The sequence below is a fragment of the Gobius niger genome, assembly GCF_951799975.1.
Source record: "Gobius niger genome assembly, chromosome: 7".
NCBI lineage: Eukaryota > Metazoa > Chordata > Actinopteri > Gobiiformes > Gobiidae > Gobius > Gobius niger.
In genome coordinates, this window is record NC_136858.1 from 14874544 (window position 1) to 14901923 (window position 27380).

Consider the following 27380-nt stretch of genomic DNA (forward strand, 5'->3'; position numbering starts at 1 on the left):
AAACAAAACTTTCTCGAAGCTGGAATCCCTAAGAAGAATCATGTCCGAGACGACAGCGCGCAGGATCTATCAGCCTTCAGAGAGGACCAAGCCTGAAGTCTGGGCACATTTTGGGTATTTTAAGAAAGCTGAAGGACAGTAGATAGAATACAGTTTTCCTGTTTGCGGGACGTGCAGGAAAAAGTGTCTCTAAATGCAGCAATACTTCGAACCTCTGACTCACCTGCGTGACCGTCTCCCACAACTCTATAGCAAGTAAGTTAACGTTAGCGTTTTAGCTGAAATGATGATGTGGGACTTTGGGTTGAGGGAGAATGTAACGAGTCGCCCCATAGTGCGGCTGCAGCGCCACCGCCAGCATAAGCCGTGTCCGGATACCTCCGCACAATGGCACAATGCGTTACGGGGCTCCCGGTTGCAGATTGCAATAGAATCACTTTCGCCGCAGTATTATGAATTTAACAATGATCACTGTCTGATGGCATTTTTCCAAATCTGCAAAGCGAAAGCTCACTGGAAAGACTCAAACTGAGAACAATTTTCCTGATATAGACAGTTTATCTTGTTCAAAAATATTCTTCTTTGTTTCTGGCGCTATAAATAGCACATGTAATACCCTTGAAATGATCAACAACACATCGTTTATAGTTCCTTTACTTTGATGGGAAAAGTTGCACTTTTGATAAGGCTTTGTCTGTATTTTTTTTAATGTAACAAGCACTGTTAAACTTTTTTGAAACTACAGTATTTCAGTTTGTGCAGGACTGTCAATGCTTTCTGAACATATTAACACACATAAATAAAAATACCGCGATAATACCGAAAACTGTATCATGACAGCCATAGTCTATAACGTATTTTTACAAATGCAGAATTTATACACTTTAAAGGGGCTGGAAGCAAGTTCGCCATTTTATACTCACTACTGCCACCTCAGGCCATATGTGTAACTCCACCTTCTATATTAAGCTCGTGCATGACGGCAATTCGGCCGAAGTGACACATTTTTGAATGACCGTACAGGATTTTAGAGGCAGTTGTGGTGAACAGGTCTGAGCTCATTCTACACATTAGGACATGGCTGGAACATGTAGGGGGAGGAAAATACTTAATTTTAACATTTTTAAACTCCTTATAGTCCCTTTAACAAAGGTTATGTTAAAGTAACCTGGGTGCACACAATTATTCAGCCTTTTTTTTTGTTAGTTTTAAAAAACTGTTGCAATACTGCAAGCATATTTTTATTATTATTTCAGGCATAACATCTGTCCACCTGCTCAGTTTGTTTTTCAAGGACATTTTTAAGAACACACAGGTGGATAACGTCAACTTGAAATATGAAGGGCAAACACTGAAAAAAAAATATATATATTTGTAAAACGATCTTGCTCACAGAAAAACAAAAATAACAAACAAACATATTTGTCCCACGATGGGAAATTGCAGAACAGTAAATTCAACCAGACACAGAATGATTAATGCTTCGTAGTCATGCCTAAATACACTCTCTGACCCCTCCAAAAGTCACCATAAAAAAGGTCACATGCTGTAATATTTGGTTGTAGCGCCTTTAGCTTTGTTTACAGCTTCTGCTTATGTATGGATGATGGGAGAGTGTGACCACCGTGCAAACCTTCTCCAGTGCAACGATTCTCAATGGGGTTAAGATCTGGATTCTGTAGTGGCCAATGCATGTGTGAAAATGATGTCTCGTGCTCCTTGAGCCTCTCTTTCACAATGTGAGCCCGATGAATCCTGGTATTGTCATCTTGAAATAAGCTTGTGCTATCAGGGAAGAAGAAATCCATAAATCCACGGATGGAATAACCAATCAGGATGTTCAGGTCGTCCGCTAATCTCATTCTTTGGGCACATAGTGTTGCCGAACGTACTGCAGCGACCCCAGATCATAATAGTTTCCAAGTAGCACAGTGGAGGCACTACAGGAAACAAAAAGGGGGCAAACGAGGAGGTATGATGAGCAGGACACACAGTTAAGCCACACAACACTTCTATCCCTACTATTGTTCTGGCTAATGTTCGTTCACTGGAGAATAAGACGGATTATATTTGTCTGCTACGCTCTTCCAGAAGATGGCGAAAGACTGTAGTGGTGCGGAGGTAGCTGCGTAGGAGGAAGACGAAGGAGGAGGTGACCAGTGCAGGACACCACGCTTCTTGACATTGAAAAAAACAAACAAACAAGTACGCAAATGCGGAACCCTTGGCTCAGATTTGTTTACTCAAAACCACCAAGAGCATAGTCTACCGGCTGCATGTTTGGTTCATTATTTTTTGATTGATTTTAATCTCAAAATGCAGTTGATGTAACAGGCTTTTTAACATCATTTTGTTTTCATCACAACGCATTTCCCGAAAAAAAGGCTTGGTTCAAAGTCAAGAATGTCATGCTCTTCTTTCAGATCGGCCCCCCAGACTTTCATTTTCCATTGAACTTCCGCTGCCTTGTCTGTCTTTGTGAGCAAACTCGCCTGTGGTCCTATTGAACTTTCTCCGCAACCTTTGGGCTTGGGATTTCTCCTATGGCGGCTAATTAGAGTGTATTGATGTCGAGCTCTTTTGTTGTCGTGAGGGCTGGGGCTGCCAAGGGAGAGAGAGAGAGAGAACGAGAGAGCGAGCGGGCGAAAGAGAAACTGGGAGAGCTTAAGAAAGAGCCAGTGATTGTCGCACCATAACAGTCGAAATCATCACTAACGACCTCCTGTTGATATTATCCGCGCGCGCTTTAATTGACGGAGACCAATTTGGATTGATTTTTACGCAACATTTGACTTGTAGAATAAGAAAAAAACAAAACGTGAGCCGACCCTCGCTTTCAACCACGTCGGGGAAAGAGCGGGTGCTGTAATAACTTATAGATTATTTTGACCTTTCTGACGTCGTAACTTATAGGGAATCGCGCTGCCATTGTGATTTGGTCGACCTGATATCACGAATAGGAGGCGCACTGGTATTAGCCCGGCTGACCCATCTAATGAGATTACCTGCTGCGTCGCGCGTCACGTCCAGGAAGAGAGAGACGGAGCTAGAGAGAGAGAGAGAGAGAGAGATAGAGAGAGAGGGCGGAGACACTGAGGAGAGCCAGACCTGTGCGCGGGGAGTTGGGTTACTCGCGTACAGACCATCCAAAGAACTACTACTACTACTACAACTGCGAAACGAGACAGTTGGATGCTATGGACTGCTCGTGCGCGCGCGTGAGGAGGTTGTAGACGTGGATACAGAGCGGATCAGCAGCGTTTTAAAGGGATTATTGTGAATGTTCGAGGAGCGAAAGCATGGTGAGTCTTTTACGCGCCTATTGGTTGTATTTTACGCATGTCAATTTCGTTGATATTCGTGTTTTATTTTGGTACAATTTTGACACGGCAAGTTGGTCGAGTTTTCACCCTTTCGCTTTTGGTGGATTACGTTTTACGCGTGACAATTCGCCCAAACTGTCAGGTGTTCTTTGCGTTATTACAGCTATGTTTGAAGACAGTCTTTCCGATGCCCCTCACGCGCGCCAACATCCCCACCATGTCATGCTGATTCCCCGTTGTAAATGAAAGTACACCGTTGAAAAGGGCGCTCGATCTTTCTGTCCCTCCACTCTCCACTGGCCCCTATAGCGCAGCGCCGCTGTACACCCGCTATAATCTGTTGAGGGAGAAGTTTCCAAACACACACTGACTGCGCGCATCAGCGTTCACTTCGGATTAGGTGAGAATGATATCCCGCTTAATATCTGTTTAAAGACCGCTCAGAGGGAGGGAGATGCTGACTGAACTGCGGGTCGTTTATGCTCTCAATAAGGCTGATTTTCCCCTTCTTTGTGTGTGCGGCTGTGCCAAATATAAGTGCCTAATTCGCGACGGCTGCTTTTATATCACGGGCTTTAGCCTCCGCGCCTCATATGAATTTCAATCTGAGGAATATGCTTGATTAAGATGCAATAACTTCTCCCTCGAGCGCGAGCAATGTGGCGCTGCAGGAGGTCGAGTCAGCCCTTTCAAAACTTCGCAGCCTCTGGGGGATTTCAAACGCTTCTGTAAAACGTGAAATTATATCCTTTTTAGGCGATACAACTTTATGCGAGCGACGTCGTTGACGCAGGAAATGGCTGTTGGTTGACTCGCTTGCAATGAAAATGTAAGTGACACTTGTAAGTGACACTTCCAATATATTATGGGTAATCACTCAGGTTTATGCTACTTTCAAACAACTTCGAAGTAAAACGCAGGATAAAATACAAATGTGCCACGATTTCAGTTTTAGTCATAACTTCCTAATTAACCTCTTAGCCCCGCGTTAAAGGAACAGGCCACCATTTTTCCATACTGAGATATGTTCCTACCTGAGCTTAGATGAGTACATGTCTGGTCTTTGTATGTGCCCGTGGAAAAGCATAGTCACTTCAAGCTTCACCCCGTTTGGAGCCATAGGAATATACTGGGAGAGGCCAAATGATAACAACAGCTTTGGTCTTTTTGCGTGACTGAACGCACGCACAAAGACCAAACAGGTAGGCATCAACTCGTCTATGCTCAGGCAAGAACATATCTCAGTACGGAAAAACGGTGGCTTGTTCCTTTAACCTTTGTCCATTCTTTCCAGTTCAGCTTTACCCAAATCTAAAAGCTTCTCAGTGATCGTAACCTTTTTTGTGACGTTCTCGCTGCAATTTTGTCACATTTTTGTAGGTCTGTTGGTGCGTTGGTGTTGTGTGTGCGCTACGCTTTTGTCACTTCCTCTAGCTTTTTTGTTGCCTTTTTTTTGTGGCTTTTTTTGGCAGGTTTCCGTCAGGTTTTTCATTTCTTTTTTGCATTTTTGTTGCTTTTTCGGCTCGTTTTTGTCTTTTGATGCTTATTTTAAGAAGATTTTAGATTTGGGTGAAGCTAAACTGGAGACAATGAGCATAGATCAGGTGGGAGTTAAGAGGTTAAGTTCCATTTTAGCCTTAAATAGCTGACATAGTTATTTTTAAGATTTTGCTAAATATTTGGCCCAGTTTTCTTTAGTGTGACCATTTTTGTGATGTTTATAGTTTCACTTCCTTGTTGGACACAGGAAGTGACATAAATAGAGGCAAACAATTTTAAACTGTTGCCTGTGCCATCCTGTTATGTCAATGACTGCTATGGAACTTTACCTCTATCTTTGCCACTTCCTGTCAGTAGCAAAAGCATTGCCCAACATTTCTTCATTAATTTGCTGCTTCACTGAAATAAAATGACAATTATTACTTACTACAAATGTTATCCATCTAAATAAGTCATATTTTCAAAAGCATTAAAACCTGTCATATGCATGTTAAAGCATATATATACACACACATTCTACATCAGGGGTAGGCAACGTCAGGCCCGAGGGCCAAATCCGGCCCTCCAGCACAGAACCTCTGGCCCTCAAGATGATTTGGAGAAACATTATCACAGAAATCAGAGAGCACTTTTAACATTATTAGAGTTAAATGGGAGAAAAATAGGCTAGAAATACTGTCAATACACCCAATGAGGTCATATATTATGCACAACACTGGTATTTGACTGGAAAAAGAATAATAAATCTACTTGAATTAAGAGATTTTTTTTCTTGTTCCATTGGCACTAGCATTTGTATCTTGGATTAGGTCAAACCGACTCAAATTCAACATAGAAGAACTTTAATTCAAGCAATTTTCAGTCAGTGCGGTACCATGTCCTCTGCAGTTATTTTTATTGCAATATATAATAAGCTGTATTTCACCTCTCTGTCTTAAGGTCATTGTATCCTTTGACCAAACACACATCACCTCTTGTGCAGGAATGCGTCAGTGTGGCAGCATTTGAGTGTCTGGCATCAGCGATATGAATGACACCTGTATTAACACTTATGTCGAGCTGTTTTTTTTCCCCTTCAATTGGAGGGGCAAACGAGCACCAACTCTGGACAAAGGGCAAGGCTGCTAAAGCCAGACATTGATTTTATGCCAATCCGCCGTGGTATGAACACAGGTGAGCCCCAGAGGCACTGACTTTATAAACCCCGTTGTTGTAAGAAGAAAAACAATATGACACAACACTGATTTCTTAACTTTTGCGACTCAGAAAACAAAATCCCAAGTGCAAGTCTGCATGGTGAATTGCTGATCACAAATTACATTCTTCATCACAGCTCACAATGTAACAGTTGCTTTAAAGGCTGCGACAACTGAATTGAAATCACAAATACGCTGCAATTGTTCAGCTCAAAGAATAGGTTCTATAACCCACAAAATAACCTGTTGCTGCCGTTCTCCGCTTCTTGCCTTATCCACATGTTTAACCGTGCACTCATTGCTTGATTAATCAGCTTTACACTCAATTTTAACCACTTAATATCCAAACTATACACCCGGGGGCATTGAATTTATGAAGATGTTCTGTCCAAGCAGGTAATGGACTGCCCCGCGCAAGCCCCTCTGCTCTCTCCAAATGTCCCCAGCACCATACGTTCTGGGTTGGCATTTTGGCAGAGTACAGCGTGGCATTTACCTGATGACTGCACAGGAGAGTGGACAGAGGTTGGGGGGAAAAGTCTCATTAGACGCTTATCAAGTGGAGCACACTTAACTTGTCCTGGATATGGGTGTTGGATAGTTTCTTGTGGTGGAATGTGTCGCGGACAGGGTTAGGGATTTTTGTATATGTGAGTAAACAGACTAGCTTGCCTTCAGACATTGTTTATTTGCTTCCATTTCACGTGGCATATATATATTTATTGCTGTAATTACTGCTATGAGTGATTTCCTACTCAATACCAATAGGGGTGCTAAATGGATATCTTGGCTGCTAGATACTGTGCTTTTTAAGTAAAGCGAGCTTGGCCAGCAACAGGACTTTATTATTGAGCGAAAGCATCGGAGCCACCGCGTCAATGAGCTTGCAAGTTTAAGCTGGGTTTATTCTTGCAAAAAAGAAAAGATAAAGAAAGTCTATTGTTGCCTTTCGATCATTTCAGTTAACGCTCAGGAGCACATGTTTTGTTGTTATGATCCATCCTGGCACAAAAACAAACGAAAGGCCGAGTAACTTAAGAGTCAGTGGTGTTGCCGCTTAAAGTGCGTAAGACACATGAGTCACAAAAGCTGCTAAAACATAGCTGACACAATTATATTTCAGATTTTGCTAAAAATTTGGCCCAGCTTTCTCTAGTTTGACCATTTTTATAGTTTCAATTCCTTATTGGACACTGACAGGAAGTGACAGGAAGTGACATAAATAGAGGCAAACAATTTTAAACTGTTGCCGGGCCGACCTGCTATGGAACTTTACTTCTATCTATGACTGTGTCCGAATGTCCACCCTAGTCCCTAACCCCTCATTCACTACATAGGCCCGCACTATATAGTAGACTATATAGTCCACTGATTCTGTTTGCAATTCGGACGTTTATTATATAAAACAGAACTACATCTGCTAAAAGTTTGCTAAACTCCTGGAATAATGCATTTCTGTGATAAAGACCAACCAAACTCACGAGACAGTGGAAGTCAGATACGTTATATTTAACATGGATTTTACATGAATGGCTTGGATTATTCAAGAGGAAGCTGTCGGTCATTTAACAACTCGAGCTAAAGGTTAGCAGCTAACGTTAGCATTTTTTCACCATAACCGTTTATATTCATGAGAAATACACAATACACGACTGAAACAGCTGATTTCCTTCAGTCGTATTGTTCAGTTCAAAGACCTGTCGCTGTCAGACTCTTCTCCGACTCTCGCAATGCATTCTGGTCTATTTTGAACCGCTTAAAAAAAAAGAAGAAATTTCGAGTGCACTACTTTTTTCTCTCTGGACACTCGGACACCCCTACAAAATGGCGTGACCACTATATAGTGCACTAAATAGGGAATAGTGTGGACATTCGAACACAGCCTATGTCACTTCTTAAAAATTAAATCGAATTTCATTAATTTGCTGCTTCACTGAAATGAAATGACAATTATTACTTACAACAGGTGTTATCCAGCTAAATAAGTCATATTTTCAAAAGCGTTAAACCCGTCATATGCACATTAAAGGTATTAGCAAAAATAATTCTTGCTTGTATGTTAGCTTTGTTTTTTTAGCAAGTAGATCTACAGTTTTAGTACAAAGGCTTTCCTCCCCTACGCCCTGAGCCTGTCGTGAACCTATCCAGTCATGGGGCATTTTGCTCTGACATGTAAATTGAGACGCAAGTGGTTTGATCAGTTCTATAGAGAAGTCAGGAGCGTAGTTGGTCTGGACTTCACATGTAAACATACTCAAGCTCAACACATTCAATTTTAATGTTGTTTTGATCGTAGTACATATTTCATATCTCTCTGTTCTGGACCATTATGACATACAGGCTAAATATGATTCCTTTGGTATGGTACTTTCCTGACTTGCTGTACCATTTGCTAATAGCGTTGGGGTTAACTGTACCCTAGTGGCCTGGCAAAGACTATTGTATTCACATTTTCACCTGCTCTTTAAGAGACCACCTGGACCTGTCTGGTGTCACCTAAATGGCCCCTAAGGCCCCTCCACACTGGCCTTTGCTGGCTCTTTGGTCATTACCTGACGGATGGCAGGTCATTACTGTGACTGTGAGTGTGAGGACTAGTTAAAAGATGCATTTTATTGTGGTGATTGAGGACGGCAGGCTCCAGGCGTCTTCTCTTTAAGTATTAATAGGGTGAACTAAAGAGGTTGTAAAATGCCCTGGTAACTGAAGCAAACCAGGGGGGCGATAAATTAGGCGCCGGGCGAATTATCCTTACAAGAAATGGATTGTCTTGGATGAGGGGACGGCTGCAGGGCGTGGCGCAGGAGGAGTCGATGACTGTAATTATCCCTATGGGCTCAAGTTGAATACCTGGTTCAAGTTGAATGTATGATTGTATAAACATGCTGTGTGATGTTGAATTGAGCAATATGATGATGGTAATGCCTTAAGTGCTATAAAATTACCACTAGATTAGATAAGTCTAAGGCTATGAAGCGAAATGCAAAACCCAGACGATGCCATGGCGCAAGAAAATAGGGATCTGAAATCACATCCAGTCTACACATGGTCAAATCCTTGCCTGGACAGCCAGACTGCACGCTTTTCAAATTCTACACAGAAATGTAATTGATGCAAGTTTGGATGATTGACAAGAGGATTAACCAGTGAGAAGCATGTGGTCTGTTGGTACCAAAACAAAGATGCAGCTTTCCCGAGTCAAAAGAATAAATGCAAAATATTTAGAAGACTGAGAACAGTGCCATATTCCGCTGAATCAACAGGTGAAGCCCTGAATACAGGTGAGAGAACTTTGTTCAGAATGATGCAAGGTTTGGGAGAGTCCTGTGCATTTGTGCGGCCTGCTAGGTTAGCTCTATGTGAGCATAGTCTCAGAGGTTCCTTGCCTGGACAAATCCAGACGTGCCGCCGTAGCAAAGTTGTGTCTGGTCAGTCGGCATCAACTTCATTTCTAGAGTGGAACATACGCGGGCAAACAGGAAGCGGAGTAAGGGCAGGCTTGCGTTGTTATGGCTGATAGAAGCAGTTCTGTGTTAGTATTCGAGGGGGGGGGGGGGGGGGGGGGGGGGGTGACTGATATCCCTGTGTATAAAAAATACAGAAGGGTGTCATTCTGGACTTGCCAGGCTTAGAGGCTAAGAGAAGTTGCTCATGGCCAGACTAGTCAGTTGGTAGAGCGGGTCGTCTCGTGATTGTACAGTCGGGGTTTCGAATCCCAGCTCCTGCAAAATGCACACTGTCGTTGTGTCCTTGGGCAAGACACGTCACCCTCCTTGCCTCCAGTGTCTGCGCGCATTGGTGTGTGAATGAGCGTGTGAATGGGTGACTGGTTCCTTACTGAAAGCAATTTGGGCTAATATAGGAATATAAGAATAAAGGACAACAAAAGAATGATAGAAAATAAAATGTATCTAGTCAGAGCTATACCAGGACTAATACAAGCAAAACAGGTCAGGAGTGAGACTTTCTCAAGCCTTATTCAGATTTTGCATTCTTGCTGTTTTTTTAATCTGATTCCATAGATATATATTGCTGCTTGTTTGACATTACATACAGTAAGTGCAATCATTCAAACTGCAACAATCCTACGCACAATGCCACCTGATGAGTATTTGAAACAAGCAGTTGGCCTCGAGTGTGCTTTTCCTCGTTATTGAATATACATCTGTACGCATCACGGCGCCACATGCTGCGATGGCTGTAGGTGAGTAGTTAGCATTCATTTAGCCTCTGAATGCGCATCTGAGGCAGGCACACGTGTGAGTGAGTGATAAAACAGTAATTAACCGCGCTTGCAACACTCTCATTACTGACTAATGATCTAATCTAGAGGGCTGCATCAGAGCGCGCAACAGAACGTGTTATTGGCCAGAACAAATAGCGCGGCAGAGTGGTGGCAAGCCCCAGGCATCGCATTTGATCGCATCCACATATTGTTTTATGGGAAAATCTACAAGCGGCATGGAGCTATTACCGTAATGCTTGTTGTGGAGGCATATGGATTCTCACATTTGTGCATATAGCTGCGTCTGTGCTATTTCGCATGAGCCTCTTCAGTCACCGGGCAAGTTTATATCAACACTTGACGAACAGATTCAGACTCAAAAGAGGGAAAAAAAAAAAAAAATCAGTGCTGTGTGTTTTTTCTGTCTGTTTTTTTCCCGAGAGGTTATCAGACATATTTTCAGAAATCTTAACCAAATGTCAAGCAAGTTCAGGGAATGGATCAAAAATAGACGCTGTGAGAATTGGCAAGAGTTTGACACAAGAGACGGAAGAAATAAAATGTGAAGAAGGGAAGGTAGGAGGAAAATCCAATGATTGTTTGAAGATCACAAATATGACTTTTCGACAGTCATGGAAAAGAGCAGACCGCATTTGCATAATAAAAAGTATTTCACGTGAGGACACAGAAAACCAACACGTTACAAACATTCTGGATTGTCTTTATACCATACAGAAAAACTAAACTTAGTTTTACATTTTCAGATCAAAGTTTTGAAGCATACAGTGCCTCTCGTAAGTATTCATACACCTTGAGCTTTTGCACATTTTGTCATGTTTACAAACCTAAACATAAAGATTTTATTTAGATTTTTTTACTGAACGTTCACACACAAGTAACAGACAACTGTGAAGTGAAAGCAAAATGATACATGATTCTGTTATTTTTCAAAAAATGGAAAAGTGAAAAGTGGGGCGTACTTAAGTATTCATACAGCATTTTCTGAGTGCATTAAATTGCCTTTAAAACATTCCTAATGACTCCAGAATGTTCACACCTTGGCCTAACCATTAAATAGAGGCCACCTGTGTGTAATCTACTCTCAGTATAATTTCAGCTGTTCTTTTAGGCCCTCAGAGCTGTGGTCGGAGTGTGTTGGTCACTGAACAGCATAATGAAGGTCAAGGAGCTCACCAGAGAGGTCAGGGATAAAGCTGTGGAGAAGTTTAAAGCAGCATTAAGTTATACAAAGATTTCCCAAGATTTAAACATCTCCCGGAGCACTGTTCAATCCATCATTCAGAAATGGAAAGAGTATAGCACCACTGCCAACTTACCAAGACACGGCTGTTCACGTAAACTAACAAACTGAACAAGGAGGACACTGGTAAGAAATACAACCAAGTGCCCCAAGATAACTCTGGAGGAGCTGTGAAGTCCTGCTGCTGAGCTGGGGGAATCTGTACATGGGACAACTATAAGTCGTATCTACACAAATCTGGCCTTCATGTACGAGTGGAAGAAGAAAGCCATTATTGAAAGGAGGCCATAAGAAATCCCGTTTGAAGTTTGCTAGAAGTCATATGGAGGACACAGCTCCATGTGGAAGAAGGAGCTTTGGTCAGATGAGAGAAAAATGTAACTTTTTGGCCCAGATGCAAAACGTTATGTATGGAGCAAACCTAACACTGTTCATGGTCCTGAGTGCACCATCCCCAGTGTCAAATATACGGGGGGGAGCATCATGCTGTGGGGCTGCTTTTCCTCAGCGGGGACTGGGAAGATTGTGAGAATAGTTGGGAACATGGATGGAGCCAAATATAGAGACATTTTGGAGGAAAACCTGCTGGAGTCAGCAAGAGAACTGAGGCTGGGGTGGAGATTCACCTTCAGCAGGACCATGACCCTAAACACAAAGCTAAATCTACAATGGAATGGTTCAATAAAAAACATATTAATGTGTTAGAATGGCCCAGTCAAAGTCCTGACCAAAATCCTATTAAAAATCTGTGGAATAATCTGAAAACTGCTGTTCGCAAACGCTCTCCTTCTAATGTGACAGAGCTTGAGTTGTTTTTTAAAGATGAATGGGCTAAAATGTTAGTCTCTACATGTGCAAATCTTGTAGAGTCATACCCCAAAAGACTTGTGCTGTTATTACAGCAAAAGGGGGTTCCACAAAGTATTCATTCATGCTGTATGAATACTTATGCACGCCCCACTTTTCACTTTTCTATTTTTTGAAAAATAACAGAATCATGTATCATTTCACTTTCACTTCACAGTTGTCAGTTACTTGTGTGTGAATGTTCAGTAAAAAAATCAAAATAAAATCTTTATGTTTAGGGTTGTAAACATGACAAAATGTGCAAAAGTTCAAGGTGTATGAATACTTTCGAGAGGCACTGTAAATGACATAGACAGGGCCTCTTTATTTCCTAAGACAGACCAGACTAAATCATGAAGAAGCTATGCATTTGCATTCGCACTACGTAGTGAGATTAAAAAAAAAAAATGTTTCCTTCTTTTGACATATTGCTGCATTATGTACATCTAAAATGATGTGACTGGTAAACTCACTGTCTCTACTTTTAGTGTTTTGAATAAATGGAGCAGAAAATGCCCTCCTGCTGCTTGACATTGCCACCCTCCTACCCCCGTGTTCAGTTTAGACTCTGCAATTTGCATTTGTATTCTTCCAACGATGAGTGATTTATTGACTTCCTTTTTATTTACACTCGCTCGCTGTGATGACTTTGCAAGACCCCTGTGCTCTGCATTCGATAAATAAGAATCTTATCTCACTATTTTTGACCTCGAGCAACCGTAAAAGTTAATATTTTGCCACCCAGGCCTCGCTGAATAGACCCTTTTTACACTCACTAAAATCTTGGGCTAGACTCTGTCAAGGAAGTCGTCTGTCTATGAATGGGTTGTGATAAGCGCCAGGAGGCAGGCTTACTGTTGGAAAATGTGCTTCGGAATCCTGAATGCTTTCCCAGTGTGAAGGAGCCGGATGAGGTTTTTTTTTGTCGAAAATGGGATTTGGAGACACGATAAAGGGTATTTTCCCTACAGTGTATTTCTATGATATCTTACTTTTCATTCTGGAGCCACGTCTTTTTCATTCATATGCACAATGGACACCTTGGGGGAGCCGTTTCACTAATACACTAATATTTGATAAGGGACTTTTGGGTAGCGATGCTTGAAATTATTAGCGTCTGAGAGAATGCTTTTATTGCTCCATGCTTTTATTTTAAATTTGCAGTGGTGTTCTCTTGTGATATGTTTTGCCATCGCTCATTTGGGCGCTCAGATGAAGGGGAGCCTGGTTAAAATGGCCACAAAGGAAGTGTGCGCGATGAATTCTGAATTTATTATTGTAGGTTGGCCCGGAGGCTTCACTGAATAGAAAGGTTCAGGGACTCAAACCACCGATACTGACAATTGAAACAGTTCTCCCTGTAAGTGGCTGCAGACTAGGTGTGCTATGCAACTTTTTATGTGGAAAAATAAAGTTGATATTTATACGTATGTGACCTTGTCGTGACCCAGCGGCTGTATGAGTGGTCAGCATGACGCCTTTACTTTCCATCACAGGTCTCTAGGACGCTCCAGGATCAACAGTTCGAAAGGTTTTTCCTGCTGATGGAGCCTTTCACCAGAAAACCTACAAAACAATTGATCCTCAAGCGTTATAGGGGCCTCTGTGATGGAAAGTAAAGGCGCCATGCTGACCACTCATCCAGCCGCTGGGTCACTACAAAGTCAAATACGTATAAATATCAACTTTTTCTTACATAATGCACCTTTAAATGGTGTCAGCAATCTGAGTCTGTTCCTACAAAATGCGTCCCTCTGTTAGCAAACGGTTTCCAAGACCTGTTTGAAGGTTGAAGTTTATGGTAATCTGCGATGTTTGATGGCTAAATGCTAACTGCTATAGGATAACACACTGAGCAGGCTAACGAACGCTGAAAAGCTTTCCGCACTAGCCGGCTTGCTAGCTGTCCGCATTAGGACCGTATGCCTACGTTTTTATGATCATTCCGTACTGTATATGGGCAATGCTTAGACTCATTACTGCATTTTGATAAGAACTCAAACGGCAAAACTATCAATTTAAAGTAACAGGCCACCATATTTTCCATACTGAGATATGTTCTTGCCTGAGCTTAGACGAGTTGATGCGTACCTGCCTGGTCTTTGTATGTGCCCTCAGTTATGCAAAACGACCAAAGATGTTGTTAGCATTTGGCCTTTCCCAATGTATTCCTATAGCTCCAAACGTGGGTGAAGGTGGAAGCTACCGCGCTCTTCCACGGGCACGCACAAAGACCAGACAGGTACGCATCAACTCTTCTAAGCTAGTATTAGAATGCAAAAACAGTAGCCTTTTCCTTTAAAAGGATATTTGGTTGTGTGGATTGTCATAATGGCAGGACAATAGGACCCGAAGCCTCAACAGTTGAGAACCACAGCTCCAAACAACAATCTAAAATCAAGGTCTTTGGATTTGACATATCGGATTTACCATATCGGGTCCATCACTAATATCTCATTAATTGCTCGCACACTGTTCAATGTCAATGTCAAATGAAGTGAAATTCCGTTATTTTCTCATCATCAGCAAAATGGTGACTATGTGGATTCAATCACTACCGAATAATAATCAGGTTAATCATTTATACTTTTTACTATAGTTTTTCCCTCCAAAATTGTGTATTTCCCATACTCTATCCTTCCCTCCATCTGAGATTGTGACATTATTTGATTCTACAGCATGAAAGCCACCTATTCCTATTGAAGTGTTCTTTCTCCAATCCTTTTATTTCACTTTCCCCACATCATTTTCTGAGTAAAAGCTGCATGCCGCCTCACAGGTATGATTTACTTCCTTGTCGAGCCTGGTTTCCTTGTGGGGAAGGGCAGCCAAGGCACAGCAGTACACTATTATCAGATCAGTAGCTCAGTGGCAGATAGAAGGCAATCGTGAACTCCCTGCTCTGCTCTGCCTGGAGTGCACCACTGGGAACCATTAGATCCAACCCATGTGGTCACAATGAGAACGGTGCTGTATGTGTTTTATGCTACAAGTCCAATTCGATATAGGGAAGGATACTATACAATGCAATTAAGAGCAAGATGCATGGGAAGAACAGGGGCATTGTAGAAAGGGAAACAAGATGCTCGGGGTCTTTGTGATTGAAGATGGTTTATTTTTAAAAGGGATTGTAGCTTCTTGCTATCAAACCAGTAAAAAGGTTTTGGTCTATATTCCTAAAATCACAAATCTGTGCAGGGATGAGTTTATAAGCATGTTCCAAAGCTTTTAGAGAGCAGAGTGAGCAGTAACGTTCACAATACTTTGCCTCACCGTAGTACCAGCGTCAGTTCAGGGTCGAACTATATTTTTGGAATGGAACATATGCAAAGAAACAGGAAACAGAGTAAATCAATCAGCTTGTGTTATTGATGTGTTATTTGCGGTTCTGCGTTAATATTCAAGAAGGGTTATGAATGCGCGTTACTGGGAATAATTGCACGGATCCATTTGGGTTTGGAAGAAGCGGCAAACGTCCTGCCCAGACTGATATCCCTGTGTATAAGAAATACAGATGGGTATCATTCTGGACTTGCCAGGTGTTAGAGGCATTAAATCACTATTCATCATACTGGGTCAAGCTGTAAAGTCGTACTATCTCTGTCAGAGCCTTGACTGTGGTGCTCAGGCGCTACTCTCTGCCACGGAATGTTTGCTTGTGTATCAGTATGACGTTCTGGGAGGGTATTTATCCCTTTTCTGTGGAAGCATAGACAGACTTGAATGGTAGGACTAGCGCAATGTTCATGTCTCCGGGTCCCGTACCGATGGTAAATAAAATAAATAAACTAGCATGCTACTTCCAGGTTTATCCATATTTTATTTATTCATTCTTTTATTTATGAAACATATTTTATTAACATTAACAATTGATATAGCTCGTTTCAAAATAGTTATGATGACATTTATGCATGGAAGACTTCCCGCCGTCATCACTGTAATTCCATTTCGCAAGTCCATAGGTTTGTATAGCAACATATTTCTATGATGTAGTCATTTATTTTTACTTCTTTTTGCATAATAATAGGTGTAGCTGTATCAGCCAAAGAAGATTTCATTTTTGGGCCAAACTGTCAGTCTTCAATTTAGATGCATCCAACCTCGGAAAATGTACAAGGTAAAAATACAAATAACAAAAGGTGTCATAATCATAATACTATAATAATACAGGTATCATCAATGACAGTCTCTCCATAAAATAGATGTTTTTTGTGTTGAAGATACCTTTGAATTGGGGGCTGGTCTCAATAATAATTTCTTATTGTGTTATTCTAGTCCTCTGGCACTGGTTGAACTGTCGTCCGTTGTAAACTAATTGACTTCATCAGGCACTTATACTGAATGTCAATCTGCTGGTTCTAATTAAAATTGCATACGAAGTGAAGCCACGAGTCAACAATATAATATCAAGCTCTCAGCAGAGACCCTATAGAATAAAGTTTAATAAGGGATAGCATCGTGTGACTGTCATGCTTTCCAGCGTGATAATCATAAGTGAGAAATTCTATGGGATGAAATGCCATGGAAACTGGTCTGCAGCATCACACAAGATACTTTTAATCTTCACAGTTATCGACATTCAGACTACATTTTGGCTTGGATTGGATTTTTAAAAAAAGCCTATGTCTCTGGGACCGAAAGAGACTTCCCGTTTTGGCAAGATGGAAGTCAGGGCTTTAAAAAGAGTTCTCGCACACTTCCTAAGCCTCAGGGGAACATAGAAACATCCTGATGAAAATGAGTTAGCAACAAGTTTGTTAAATATAAGTTTCACTAAACCTATGTGAATATGGACATGCTGCTTGTCATTTTGAAGCACAGAACCTGGAGAATTATTCAGTTTGTTTTAAACTCCGCAATTGTATTTATGATCGCAGCGCAACATGCCGTGGTTAGCAACAGTATGCTAATGATAACCGCAGTGCTAATGCTAAAGGCAACAAATCAAAGCTGGGACAGAAACTGAATCAACTAAAGTAATAAAGTAAAATCGGCCTCTGCTGGAGTTTCAAGTATTTATGTTTTTACAGAATTATAGACCAGATATTTTGAAAAAAATATCAGTCAAAAATATTGGCTGAGCATACTGGCATCGGCCAATAACAATCCCAAAAACTCGGCATCAGCTTTAGAAAAACCCATATCAGTTGACCTCTTGTAGACTAATTGTGAAATACTCAATTTAGTGTTGCTGCTCTAAGTTTGATGCCAATAGTGTGTTTGGTGTATTTACAAGCAGTGATCCAGCAGTTAAAGAGTTGTTTATTTTCTTTGGCTCATGGACGAGCGAACAAAATGACAATGTTGGCCATGACATTATTGGATCCATTTCCAGATTTTAACGTGCATATGACACATAAGACACAATTTTTGCTGAAACATAGTTATAGTACAGATTATGCTAAAAATCTTGCCCAGCTTTTTTTGTTTGACAATTTTTGTGATGTTTATAGTTTCACTTCCTTATTGGACACTGACAGGAAGTGACATAGATAGAGGAAAACAATTTTAAGCGGTTGCAGTGCTGACCACGTTATGTCAATGGGAAATGAGTCAAACTGCTTTGGAACTTTAACTATCAAAGTCACTTCCTGTCTGCAGCTTAAAAAGCATTAAAAAGCTTTCAAAAGCATTAAAACCTGTCATATACACTTTAAATCAGGTGCGTGGTCATGAGATGACCACCTCGTTGGTTGTGAGTGTGGTACACCAGTGTTTTTCAACCTTTTTTGAGCCAAGGCACATTTTTTCCATTGAAAAAATTACGAGGCACACCACCAGCAGAAAATGTAAAAAAAAAGTACTCTGTAGCCTACATTCACAATATAAAGTCGTGTTTTGAATAGGAACACAGTATAGTCTCGCCGCCACAATGCCTCTGTCACACCTGTCGCATCCCTGCATCACTAATTCTCTTGTCTCAAAGAAATGAGCTACCTGCGGCCATAACATAAAACATGGTTACTCTGTCGATCACTAGACAGCTCAGAGACTAAATAACAGCACATTATTTGAAGATGATTATTAATTTGTCTTCCAAAAATATCTTTTTATACCAATTAGGTGAAATTGGATAATTTACCACGGCACACCAGACAGTTTCTCTCGGCACACTAGTGTGCCACGGCACGGTGGTTGAAAAACACTGCGCTACACCTCCTTGGTGATCCTTTTAAGGTGACGCAAGGGCGGTCCTGTGTTTGCCTAATTAATCCTGCTTCCTGCTTCTTTGCTTGTTACTTGGTTAATTTTACATAACCTCACACCTTAGACAATCCACATGCCACAGTTAGTTGTCTTCACTTTGGTTCTGCCATCTGGATTGACCCTGCTCTCGGCAAAGGTAATTATTTTGTTGTTGCTGTTGTTGGGCTTTTATTTTTTCATCTAACCGTGAGCAAGGTTATGACAGTCGGGAGTTTCCAAAACGACTCTGCGTGTTTATGACCTATAACCAACTCCACACGACTCCAGCACATGAATGATGAATGCAAACCACAACCTTCTTACTGGGAGGCAGGAATGCTGGCTGTCACTTTTGAGTTTTTATTTCTTGACATTATATTTGGCAAAACAATGAATCACTGCTTTATTTAAAACTGCTGGCTAGCCTGGCCACCACTACCCAATCATGTCTATGGTAACATTTTCAGCTATGGTACAATTCCGATTACTTTATTCTTGCTTTTTTGGCAGTACATCTTTGTTGCCTTGCCTGCCATCACTTCAGCTCTCCCCCTGAGCACCTCTGCAAAAACATGCAGTCGTCATTGTAACCGGGAGTGCAGCACTCCAAAACTTTGTGCGTAAGATATGACTCATGCTTCCTGACTATCTTGATGCCTCCCCCCAAAAAAAAACTCTTGCGCCCCATTTTTACTTTTTGACTTCATAACAAAGCTTAAATACATGTGTGGAACTTGTGACACACATACGCCGAGGCTTATTAATTAGCTGGTGTCAAAGCCTTACAAGAGAATCTGTCAACAGTCTAAATTTGCCAGAAACATGTTGTCCTTGTTTGTTTACCAGCTGCTGCTCGGGAAAATAGGTCAGAATATGGAACGTATTTTTTTCTTTTTTCCCCCCTTGTGCATGGATTAATGACTGCGGAGGTCAGCAACAGGTGAGCCATTTTACTTAGTGCTGTTAGCTTATTATCCTCCAACTTCAAACAGGAACTGTTAAATGAGGCATATGGTAAGGTCACATGTCATTGAAGACTGGATCGATTTGAACCCTCGCAATTCGGGAGTTTTGCTCTACCAAATTTTTCATCCACTGTGATAAAAATGACACCGTTCATGTCCTAGCGCACTTCCTGCTGCTATTATACTGCATTCAGACTGAACGCAATGGAGACTTTTCTGTTCTGTTTTATTGCCTTAATGGTTTGTGCAGCCCTGTGAGGCAACTCCTGTTGTAATATTGGGCTATACAAAACCACTGATCTTCAACTATACACACGATCTACGCAAGGATCTCCCTTGTATTTAAGCACATTATCCTTCTCTCCTTGTGTGTAACTCGGTGTGACACAATTTAGCAGTAGCCTAACTCCCTCTGAAATTGTACGCTGAGTCAGGTGTAGCGTCCAAGCTCCAATTTATTTAGTACAACTCCAAAACAGAGAAAAACTGTAAAACAAAAAAGAAAAAAGAAGGCTCTTGGCTCACATGACTGACACGATCAATCACAACATAAGAATTAGCGAAAGTTCAAAAAAGCAATGGTAGTCCTCAATAAAAAATCATATTCAAACATAGATAAATCAAAACTTACAGACGGTGATGTCAAAGGCTGACAAAACAGGGCAGATGGCAATGGATGGATTTGTGGCACATTTTCCCCAGCTACCAAAAAACAAGATGGCCTACCTGTCTAAACTTCCTGCCAACAACTACCTTCAAAATAAAAGCCTAAACCAAGAAATCAATGCTGCACCATTGTTGATGAAAAGTCTGCAATAAACCACAAATGCATCAAGCCCGACTCGGTGTGTGATCATCTCAAAGGCTGCTTTATATAGTTCCCGGCTTTATTGACGTTATTATTGCATAATACTTGTTTTCACCGGATCTATGCGTTGCTAAGGAGCAGTCTGTACTGAGTTATTAGAGACCTAATAACTCAGTACAGACTGTAATTTGCTCTATTGCACTATGTGGTATGTCCGCACTTAGATCCACTGCACCGAGTTTGTGAACCCGTTTACAAGCGATTCTGATTCTGATTCGGCATAGCTCTGGGCGAGCGGTTAGCAGCTCGGCTACGGACGTATTTTTTTACATGGCTGATGTTCTCACGTTGAAAACACAGACTTGATAAAGTTGTATTGGGCAGAGAGAGATAATCAGAGGCTGTCAGTGCTTATGAAATGGCTGCTTTTTACTATAGTCTCCCAGGGACAGCTCACAGACCCCAGGGGCAACGCTTAGCTATCCTGCCCGGCCTTCGAGGCTCCGTGCTGGGCGGGAGACCGTACAGTGGGGCAGTGCGTGGCTAAAAGTGTCCGCTGAAGGCAGGCGGGGAGGCGGGAGGTACGAGCCCCAAAGTAGAGAGTCGGAACAGTTGAACTCTGCATCATAAAATATCAGCTACAGAATTGTATTCCTCTCTTAGCAGAAGATGAAGCAAGCAGAACGAGCGAAAACGCTCTGGCAGAATCGGAACTTGCGAAGACTAATGTTACCCATAATGCACCGCAAAATTCAGTCGCTCCCCCGCCCATTGGATGAAATTTTGGAGAGCAGAACGCTCTCGAATTGGCCCGAATTGGAAATGTCTGCAGTTGTTTGTGTAAAAAATAATGTCCTCTCCAGTGTAGCAAATGCTTAAAACCTGCTGATATTATGGCTGGACAATATGTTTGACGCCGCTCTTCAAGTCTTTTGGAACCGAAAAATGTTTTACGACGCAATGCGCTGCTTCGCTTGGATTTACTCATCTACTATTTCCGTTAGAAATACTATTAAGCAGTTGTGGGCAGTGCTCCCACGGATGCGCCACTCTGGAATACACATTACCGAAAGGAGCGACAGAACAGCAATGAAAGTTTTGTGGGCCGCGATGAGAACACTGTGGACATAATACTGCCATTTGATGGGTCTATGAAATCGTTCTGAAGTGCCAAGCCAAAATCTAGAGGACTGATGGGTCAAATGCAGAGGGCAAACTTCATTGGATACTGTTGTGTGTTATAATAGGTTTATCGCTTGCTTCCTATAAAACAGTTCTTTTCATTTCAACGTTTTGAAGTATTAACCTCTTAACTCCCAACTTAACCGAGTGTATTTTCTCCAGTTCGGCTTTACCTAAATCTAAAAGGTCACAGCCTATAGAAGAGAATCAGAATTAGAATCGTTTTTATTGCCATTGTTTGTAAACAGGTTCACAAACTACACTGTAATAAAAAAAAAGCCATTTCAACTCAAAGAAATAAGTTATAAGACTGCCACCACATTCTTAAATTGGAAAGACCAACTTAAATAATCAAGTTCTGAACAACGGTTCGTCCAACTCATATCATTTTGTTCATGTAATTAACATATTATCCTTCTCCCAATTTATATTTTTCCCCCCATACAACTTGACTTCTATTATTAGCCCAAGGAAAATTCTATTGCTTGCTCAACTTAATTTATTTCATTGAAACAAGTTAATTTCTATATCTTGCAAAACATATTTTCTTTAATTGGTGCAAAGTAATTTCTATTACTTGCTCAACTTAATTTCTTTCATTGGCGAAGGATAATTTTTATTTTTTGCTGAACGTAATTTCTTTTAACACAACCTGTTCACCTACAGGACAATGTAGTTACAACTGCATACTTACTGACATACCTATTTGTCAATGTTCGCAAAATCATATAATTTATGCAATAGTTAAAAGTGTAAAAAAGACAAACTTATATAAACAAACAGGAACTTTATTAATTGCAGTTTTGTTTTGTTTCAAACAGCCATTATGAATCAATAAAACTGTTGGCTTGCACAAGCCCATCTCAATGTCCAGGAAAGTGTTAGGATCCAAATATCCCGTAGAGCACTCCAACAATATGAATTTCTTTAAAAGTGCAACTTTTGTACATGTTTCATAAATGTATGTACATTAGAACACAAGTTAACTATATGTTTATAATTGGGAAATTACACACCCTGACATTTCAAAAACTTTGGAGGAGACCAAGTGCCTCAGTGGCCCCAAAATGGTCCCTATGGTCCCCTTCTGAAAGATTCTTTTTTTTTTTTCAAGTATTTTTTATTTAGTCTTAACAATTGAACTATTTATTAAAATCAGGAGTCAACATTCCAGGATTGAAGCAAAATCTAGGATATGCCCACTTAACTGCATGCAAATTCTCACAAAATAACCAAAATAGTCCTTTTTTGTATCCATTTAAATGTTATGCAGTGCAGTACTTGCACCACCATTCTATCCAATCTGGAGCACCTCAAAGGTGTTAAAATATGTCTCATACATAACTTTTTTCTACATTACATATGTTAAACAAGTACATCAACTGTACAATCGAACAAGATCAAAGTTGAACTCTGCTGTGTAAGCCATGTAAACTGTTGCTTGCCGTTGTATCAATTTGGGATACACTAATGTAAGAAAAAAATAAATAAAAAGCACATTTTGTACATGTTATAGAACAAACCATATGCTGTATTACATATATTTTTTATAACAAAAATAAAAATCTATCGCAAGTTCTAACTAGCTTGTAAAACCACAATTACAGCAAAACAGTTTCAATGTTCAGAACATTCTGGCATTAGGTAAGCCATGACAGATTTCAGACCAACAGCTTTGTTTTGAGGCTTCTTACCCGTCGTGAGCAGTTGGGCGTTAGTTCCATGAAAATGTGTTGGACCGCTTCAAATGTGTACCTGAGCTCTTTAGGAAACTCCATGTTGAGTCCATAAAGGAGTCCAAACAGGTAGGCAAAAGCAGAGGGAAGGTCTGGCAGATCAGCAAGAACAATGTCCTCCTCCAACACAATGGCAATGTTTACCACTGTGGGCACTGAAGCAGGTCCAACGTCGTCCTCCAGAACAGTGAGGATGCCCACCTTCACACCTTTGACTGATCTCTCAACTGGGTCTGTGTCCTGTTAAAAAAAAAAGATGGTTGTAAAAACTTTGCAAGTTTATAGATTACTGTTGTAAAAATTTAGGAATATAAACTTACTCACCACGCAAGTCACAAACAGTTTGCCCTCTGTGTCGCGTACAAACATGGGTAGTCCTTCAAGACAGAGATTTCGTCGATGCTGGACTAGGTTTGACACCTAAAAAAAATAAAAAAAAATAAAAGTAAGAAAGAAAGAACTGATTCTCATTTAAAGTCCTTCCCAAAGATCTATAATAAAACTCAAGGACAGGACTCGTGGACTCTTCCCTTTTTATTTGGTGAGCTATTTTTTGCTGAACAAAAACGACATGCCATTTGCACTTCAATAACACAAGTAGCTCTTTTTACAGTATTTAACTATATGCTTTACCAAATTCCATTTCAAAATTGAAAAGTAAGGATTAGATATTTATTCAATTAAATTTAAAGAACTAGCCCTGTACTAGAGCTTTACTCTGGTCACATTCAAAATTTGAAAAAAAAAAAAAAAAAAAAAAATGCACCACGGGGCGGGGATGATGTTGGCTGTGAGAGCATGAGGCTGACTGACAGCTATCACTACTGACGTCAGCCACCACTGCAGAGCCGATTCATAAAAAATAAAAACATATGTTTTTTATCCACAAGAGGGTAACACAGTTTTAGGCTCCAAAATTAAGACTTTACCACTATGCAGTTGAATGTCAAAATAATTATCAAGACATGTAAACAAAACTATTTATCACCCATTTATACAGTTCATCAGCCCTAAAAAGTTTATTTGGGGGGTTAGTTGAACCGAGCACCTTTTCTCCAGTTCTGCAATACTAAATTTAAAAGCTTCTTCAAAAGAACAGAAGTCAAAATAGCAACAAAAATGTAACTAAAACAAGGATGAAAAAGCAACAAAGGCTTGACCAAAAAGCCCTAAAAAAAAGTGAAAAGGTAACAAAAAAAGCAACAGAATAGTGACAGAAAAGTGGTGAAAAAGTGACAACACAAGGAAAAAGATGAATTTTGAGTTTTGTAGGTCTTGGCTTTCAAATGAGGCATGGACTTTTAGATTTGGATAAATCTGAACTAGTTGCAAGTTACAATTTATTCAACTGCAGGCAGTGCAAGAATGTCTCACAATGGCTGCATTATGCTGTATCCTCCTTGCTAGTAGTCCATTTTGAAATGTTGCAGTAAAGTTGTATTCGTATTTATTAATTATTTGCTTTTAATTTTGTACAGTTGAAAAATCAACCTCATTACCTCAACCTACAACACCACAAATCACAAGTGTCCAACCATAGAATGTGTGGATTACCTGCTCATCAAACCTCTGCAAAAGGCGGTCCATTTCTTTGTTGAAAGCAGCTTTTCTGGCCCGGAACAGTTTAATCAGTCTGATGGAGTATGTATCGAGGGCAGTCATGAAGGTCTCCATCAAGTCCTTGGTGGTGATGCGCCTAAACTCTGCACAAATCTAAAATATGATACAGAAGAAAACATTTATGCACAGCATATTTTTAAACTGACTATTCTAGAGTGCGACTGACAAACATACCTGTTCTTCCAAGAAGAGTGCAGGCCATCGGAGCTGTACTTCCATGACCAGGGGCTGCATCTCCACAATTTCTTTTCTTCTGAGAGAGAACGTCAGGTCCATCTTTTGTTCAATGAGTGGCATGTCCTTTCCCCTCTTTTTCACTTCATCCACCAAGATGCATCTTTCTTTTTCAAGGGCATGGTCATCATATTTTTCTGGATGTTGAGGCATAAAATTAACTTCCCCTCTCCTAGGTTTCTTTAAAGTGAACCTACTAGGTTCACCGTCATCTTCTCGTCTTCTTTTTCGATTGACTGCAACCTCAGTACAACCAGCGTCACGCAGCTTTGTGCGGTAGTTGCCAAGCTTATACTTGATACTGTCTTCCCAACCATCATACCCTGAGTCACTTCCAGGATCTTTGAGGCAGGGGTGTTTGGCAACAAGCTCAGCGGCAACAGATGTTACTTCATTCTTGTCAGGGTAGGCTTTGATTGAGAATATTTCTTCCGCCAACTTGTCCAGAATTCCTATCTTCATGTCTCTTGTAACTTCCAACCTTGCTCCTGTTTTCTCATACACCTCATTGCCCTTCCGAAGTTTTAATTCAATGTCATAAGAAAAAGACGGAATCGGGAATGGATGTGGCCACTGTGACATGCTACGCCTGTAGTTCTGAATGACAGAAGATGGGCTGTAAGACGCTGATGAAGTGACACTTGCAGTATCAAGGGATGAGATGGAGCCAGCATCAGATGGAGTTTGGGGTTCAGGGGCTGATGTATGATTCCAAACAAGGTGCAAAATAGCTCGTTCTGTGGGTAGCTCATTAATGTCAATTAGGTTGCAAGGAAGGTTATCAAAATCCGGGTCCTCGTATTGTATTGTGAATTCCTCTTCAATTCCCAGCTTTGCCTTGAGTTCATTTTGAAGGTGCTCCACAGATTCAGGGAGAGCCGGCAGTTGAATTTTTCGGACAAGTTTGGGATTAATATTCACTCGTAAAATTAAAGCCTGTGGACAAATAAAAAAGTTAAATATTTCTTTCATGTTTTTTTTTACAAGCATCTGTAACAATGTACATACCATCACTTTCAATTCAGCAGGCACGTAATAGGCGTCACCATCAACTTTCCAGTCACATAGTATGCAGTCAATGGGTGGAAGTCATTTAAATCCTCAGGATCCAGTAGTTCAAGATCTGTGTAGCTGCTGTCAAGCTGATATGACCTGTAATGTTCCATATACCACGATGAGAACTTCCCAGCAACAAAAAGAACCCTCTCAGAGTCAATTAAAATGTTCAGTATCCTGTAGAATTCAGGCAGCCCACTAAGTTCTCCAGCAGAAATGATCATGTCTTTGGCATACTGGGTCCCATGCAAATAAACACATTTAGCAAATGACACAGTCTCCTGATGTGGGTTTCTCGCTTTTACAAGTGTCATGAGTTTCTTTTCCAAGCAAGAGATGTCCACTCTGTCAATGTTGTCAACATGCAGCTTTGGTTTAAAAAGATGTTGTCCATCTATGAAGTACGCCAGCATTTGTTGATGTTTCAAGGAGAGTGTCACCAATATATTCTTAAAGCACTGAACATCATGCACCACTCTTTTAAAAAAGCTGTGCTTCGATTCAAACCTCATCGTCCACAGGTCAATTAAGGGTCCAAAGCAACGCACAAGATGAGCATAATGTTCAATAAAGTGGTGTTTGGGTTTCAGTTTAAACTGGGGGAATGTCACAACAAGAAGTTTGCGATGGTCAGCTACTTTGTTCTTTAAGTACACCAATCTTCCCTCTGATATAGTTCTAGAGACAACAATCTCAACAATTTCTTTAAGGTCCATTAATATTTCCCAAGAGGGCTCATGTTCAGGAATACGATAACCAATAAGAAGTGGTAATAGACGTAAAAGTGTCCAGTTTTCGTGTCCGTTGCCACTGAGTCTTCCTGTTACAAAACTGGCTCTTGTAATTGGCTTTGGCTTGTTAATCTTGTCAGAAAATTTATATGGAAACAATTTAAGACGTCTGTTTAGTCCATCAAATGTAATAAATCCCTTTCTAATTAATTCTTTAAGACATAAACATAGTTCCACAGGAATGACACCTTCAAAGAAATCATGTAATATATCTGGTGGAAAGCCAGTGATGGGATGAAAGTAAGACAAGGTACTCAACGCACAGGCCCCTTTGACTCCACACACAATTTGACTGTCAACACACTGAAGCTCTTGCAGGAAGGTGTTGTGCTGTTCTACAGTCCTTAATTGAAAATCCTGTGGCTTAACTGTTGCAATCTGGTCTCGATCTATTGTACAAAATCGACAAAACTTGCCTGCATTAAAACACTCCGTGAAACCAGCAAGGCTG

At 40.7% G+C, this 27380-nt stretch overlaps 2 protein-coding genes across 4 annotated transcripts in view; one reads left to right on the plus strand and one right to left on the minus strand.

Moving 5' to 3' along the window:
* LOC306965443 (protocadherin-15-like) overlaps positions 1-27380 on the plus strand; it is a 494180-nt gene that overhangs the window by 90196 nt on the left and 376604 nt on the right. The window contains exon 1 of one of the 3 annotated variants that reach the window (XM_079559863.1): positions 3160-3302. The exons of the other annotated variants lie outside the window; for them this stretch is intronic. The gene's annotated coding sequence lies outside the window, so the exon portion shown is untranslated. Of the gene's footprint in view, positions 1-3159; positions 3303-27380 lie in introns of those variants that run through there. 3 annotated transcript variants of the gene reach the window in all.
* On the minus strand, positions 23099-26443 carry LOC306965330 (uncharacterized protein). The gene is made up of 3 exons (XM_079559662.1): positions 24783-26443; positions 23553-23648; positions 23099-23468 (listed from the first exon to the last, which is right to left on the minus strand). Exons 1-3 carry the CDS (start codon positions 24900-24902, stop codon positions 23154-23156), a joined length of 531 nt encoding a protein of 176 aa, XP_079415788.1. The 5' UTR covers positions 24903-26443; the 3' UTR covers positions 23099-23153.

Coding starts and splice junctions, on each gene's coding strand:
- LOC306965330 (XM_079559662.1), bottom strand. CDS start 24,902: ATGGAGACCTTCATGACTGCCCTCGATACATACTCCATCAGACTGATT. Junction 23,649..24,782: donor TGCAGAGGTTTGATGAGCAG/GTAATCCACACA, acceptor TATTTTTTTTAG/GTGTCAAACCTAGTCCAGCA. Junction 23,469..23,552: donor AACTGTTTGTGACTTGCGTG/GTGAGTAAGTTT, acceptor TTTTTTTAACAG/GACACAGACCCAGTTGAGAG.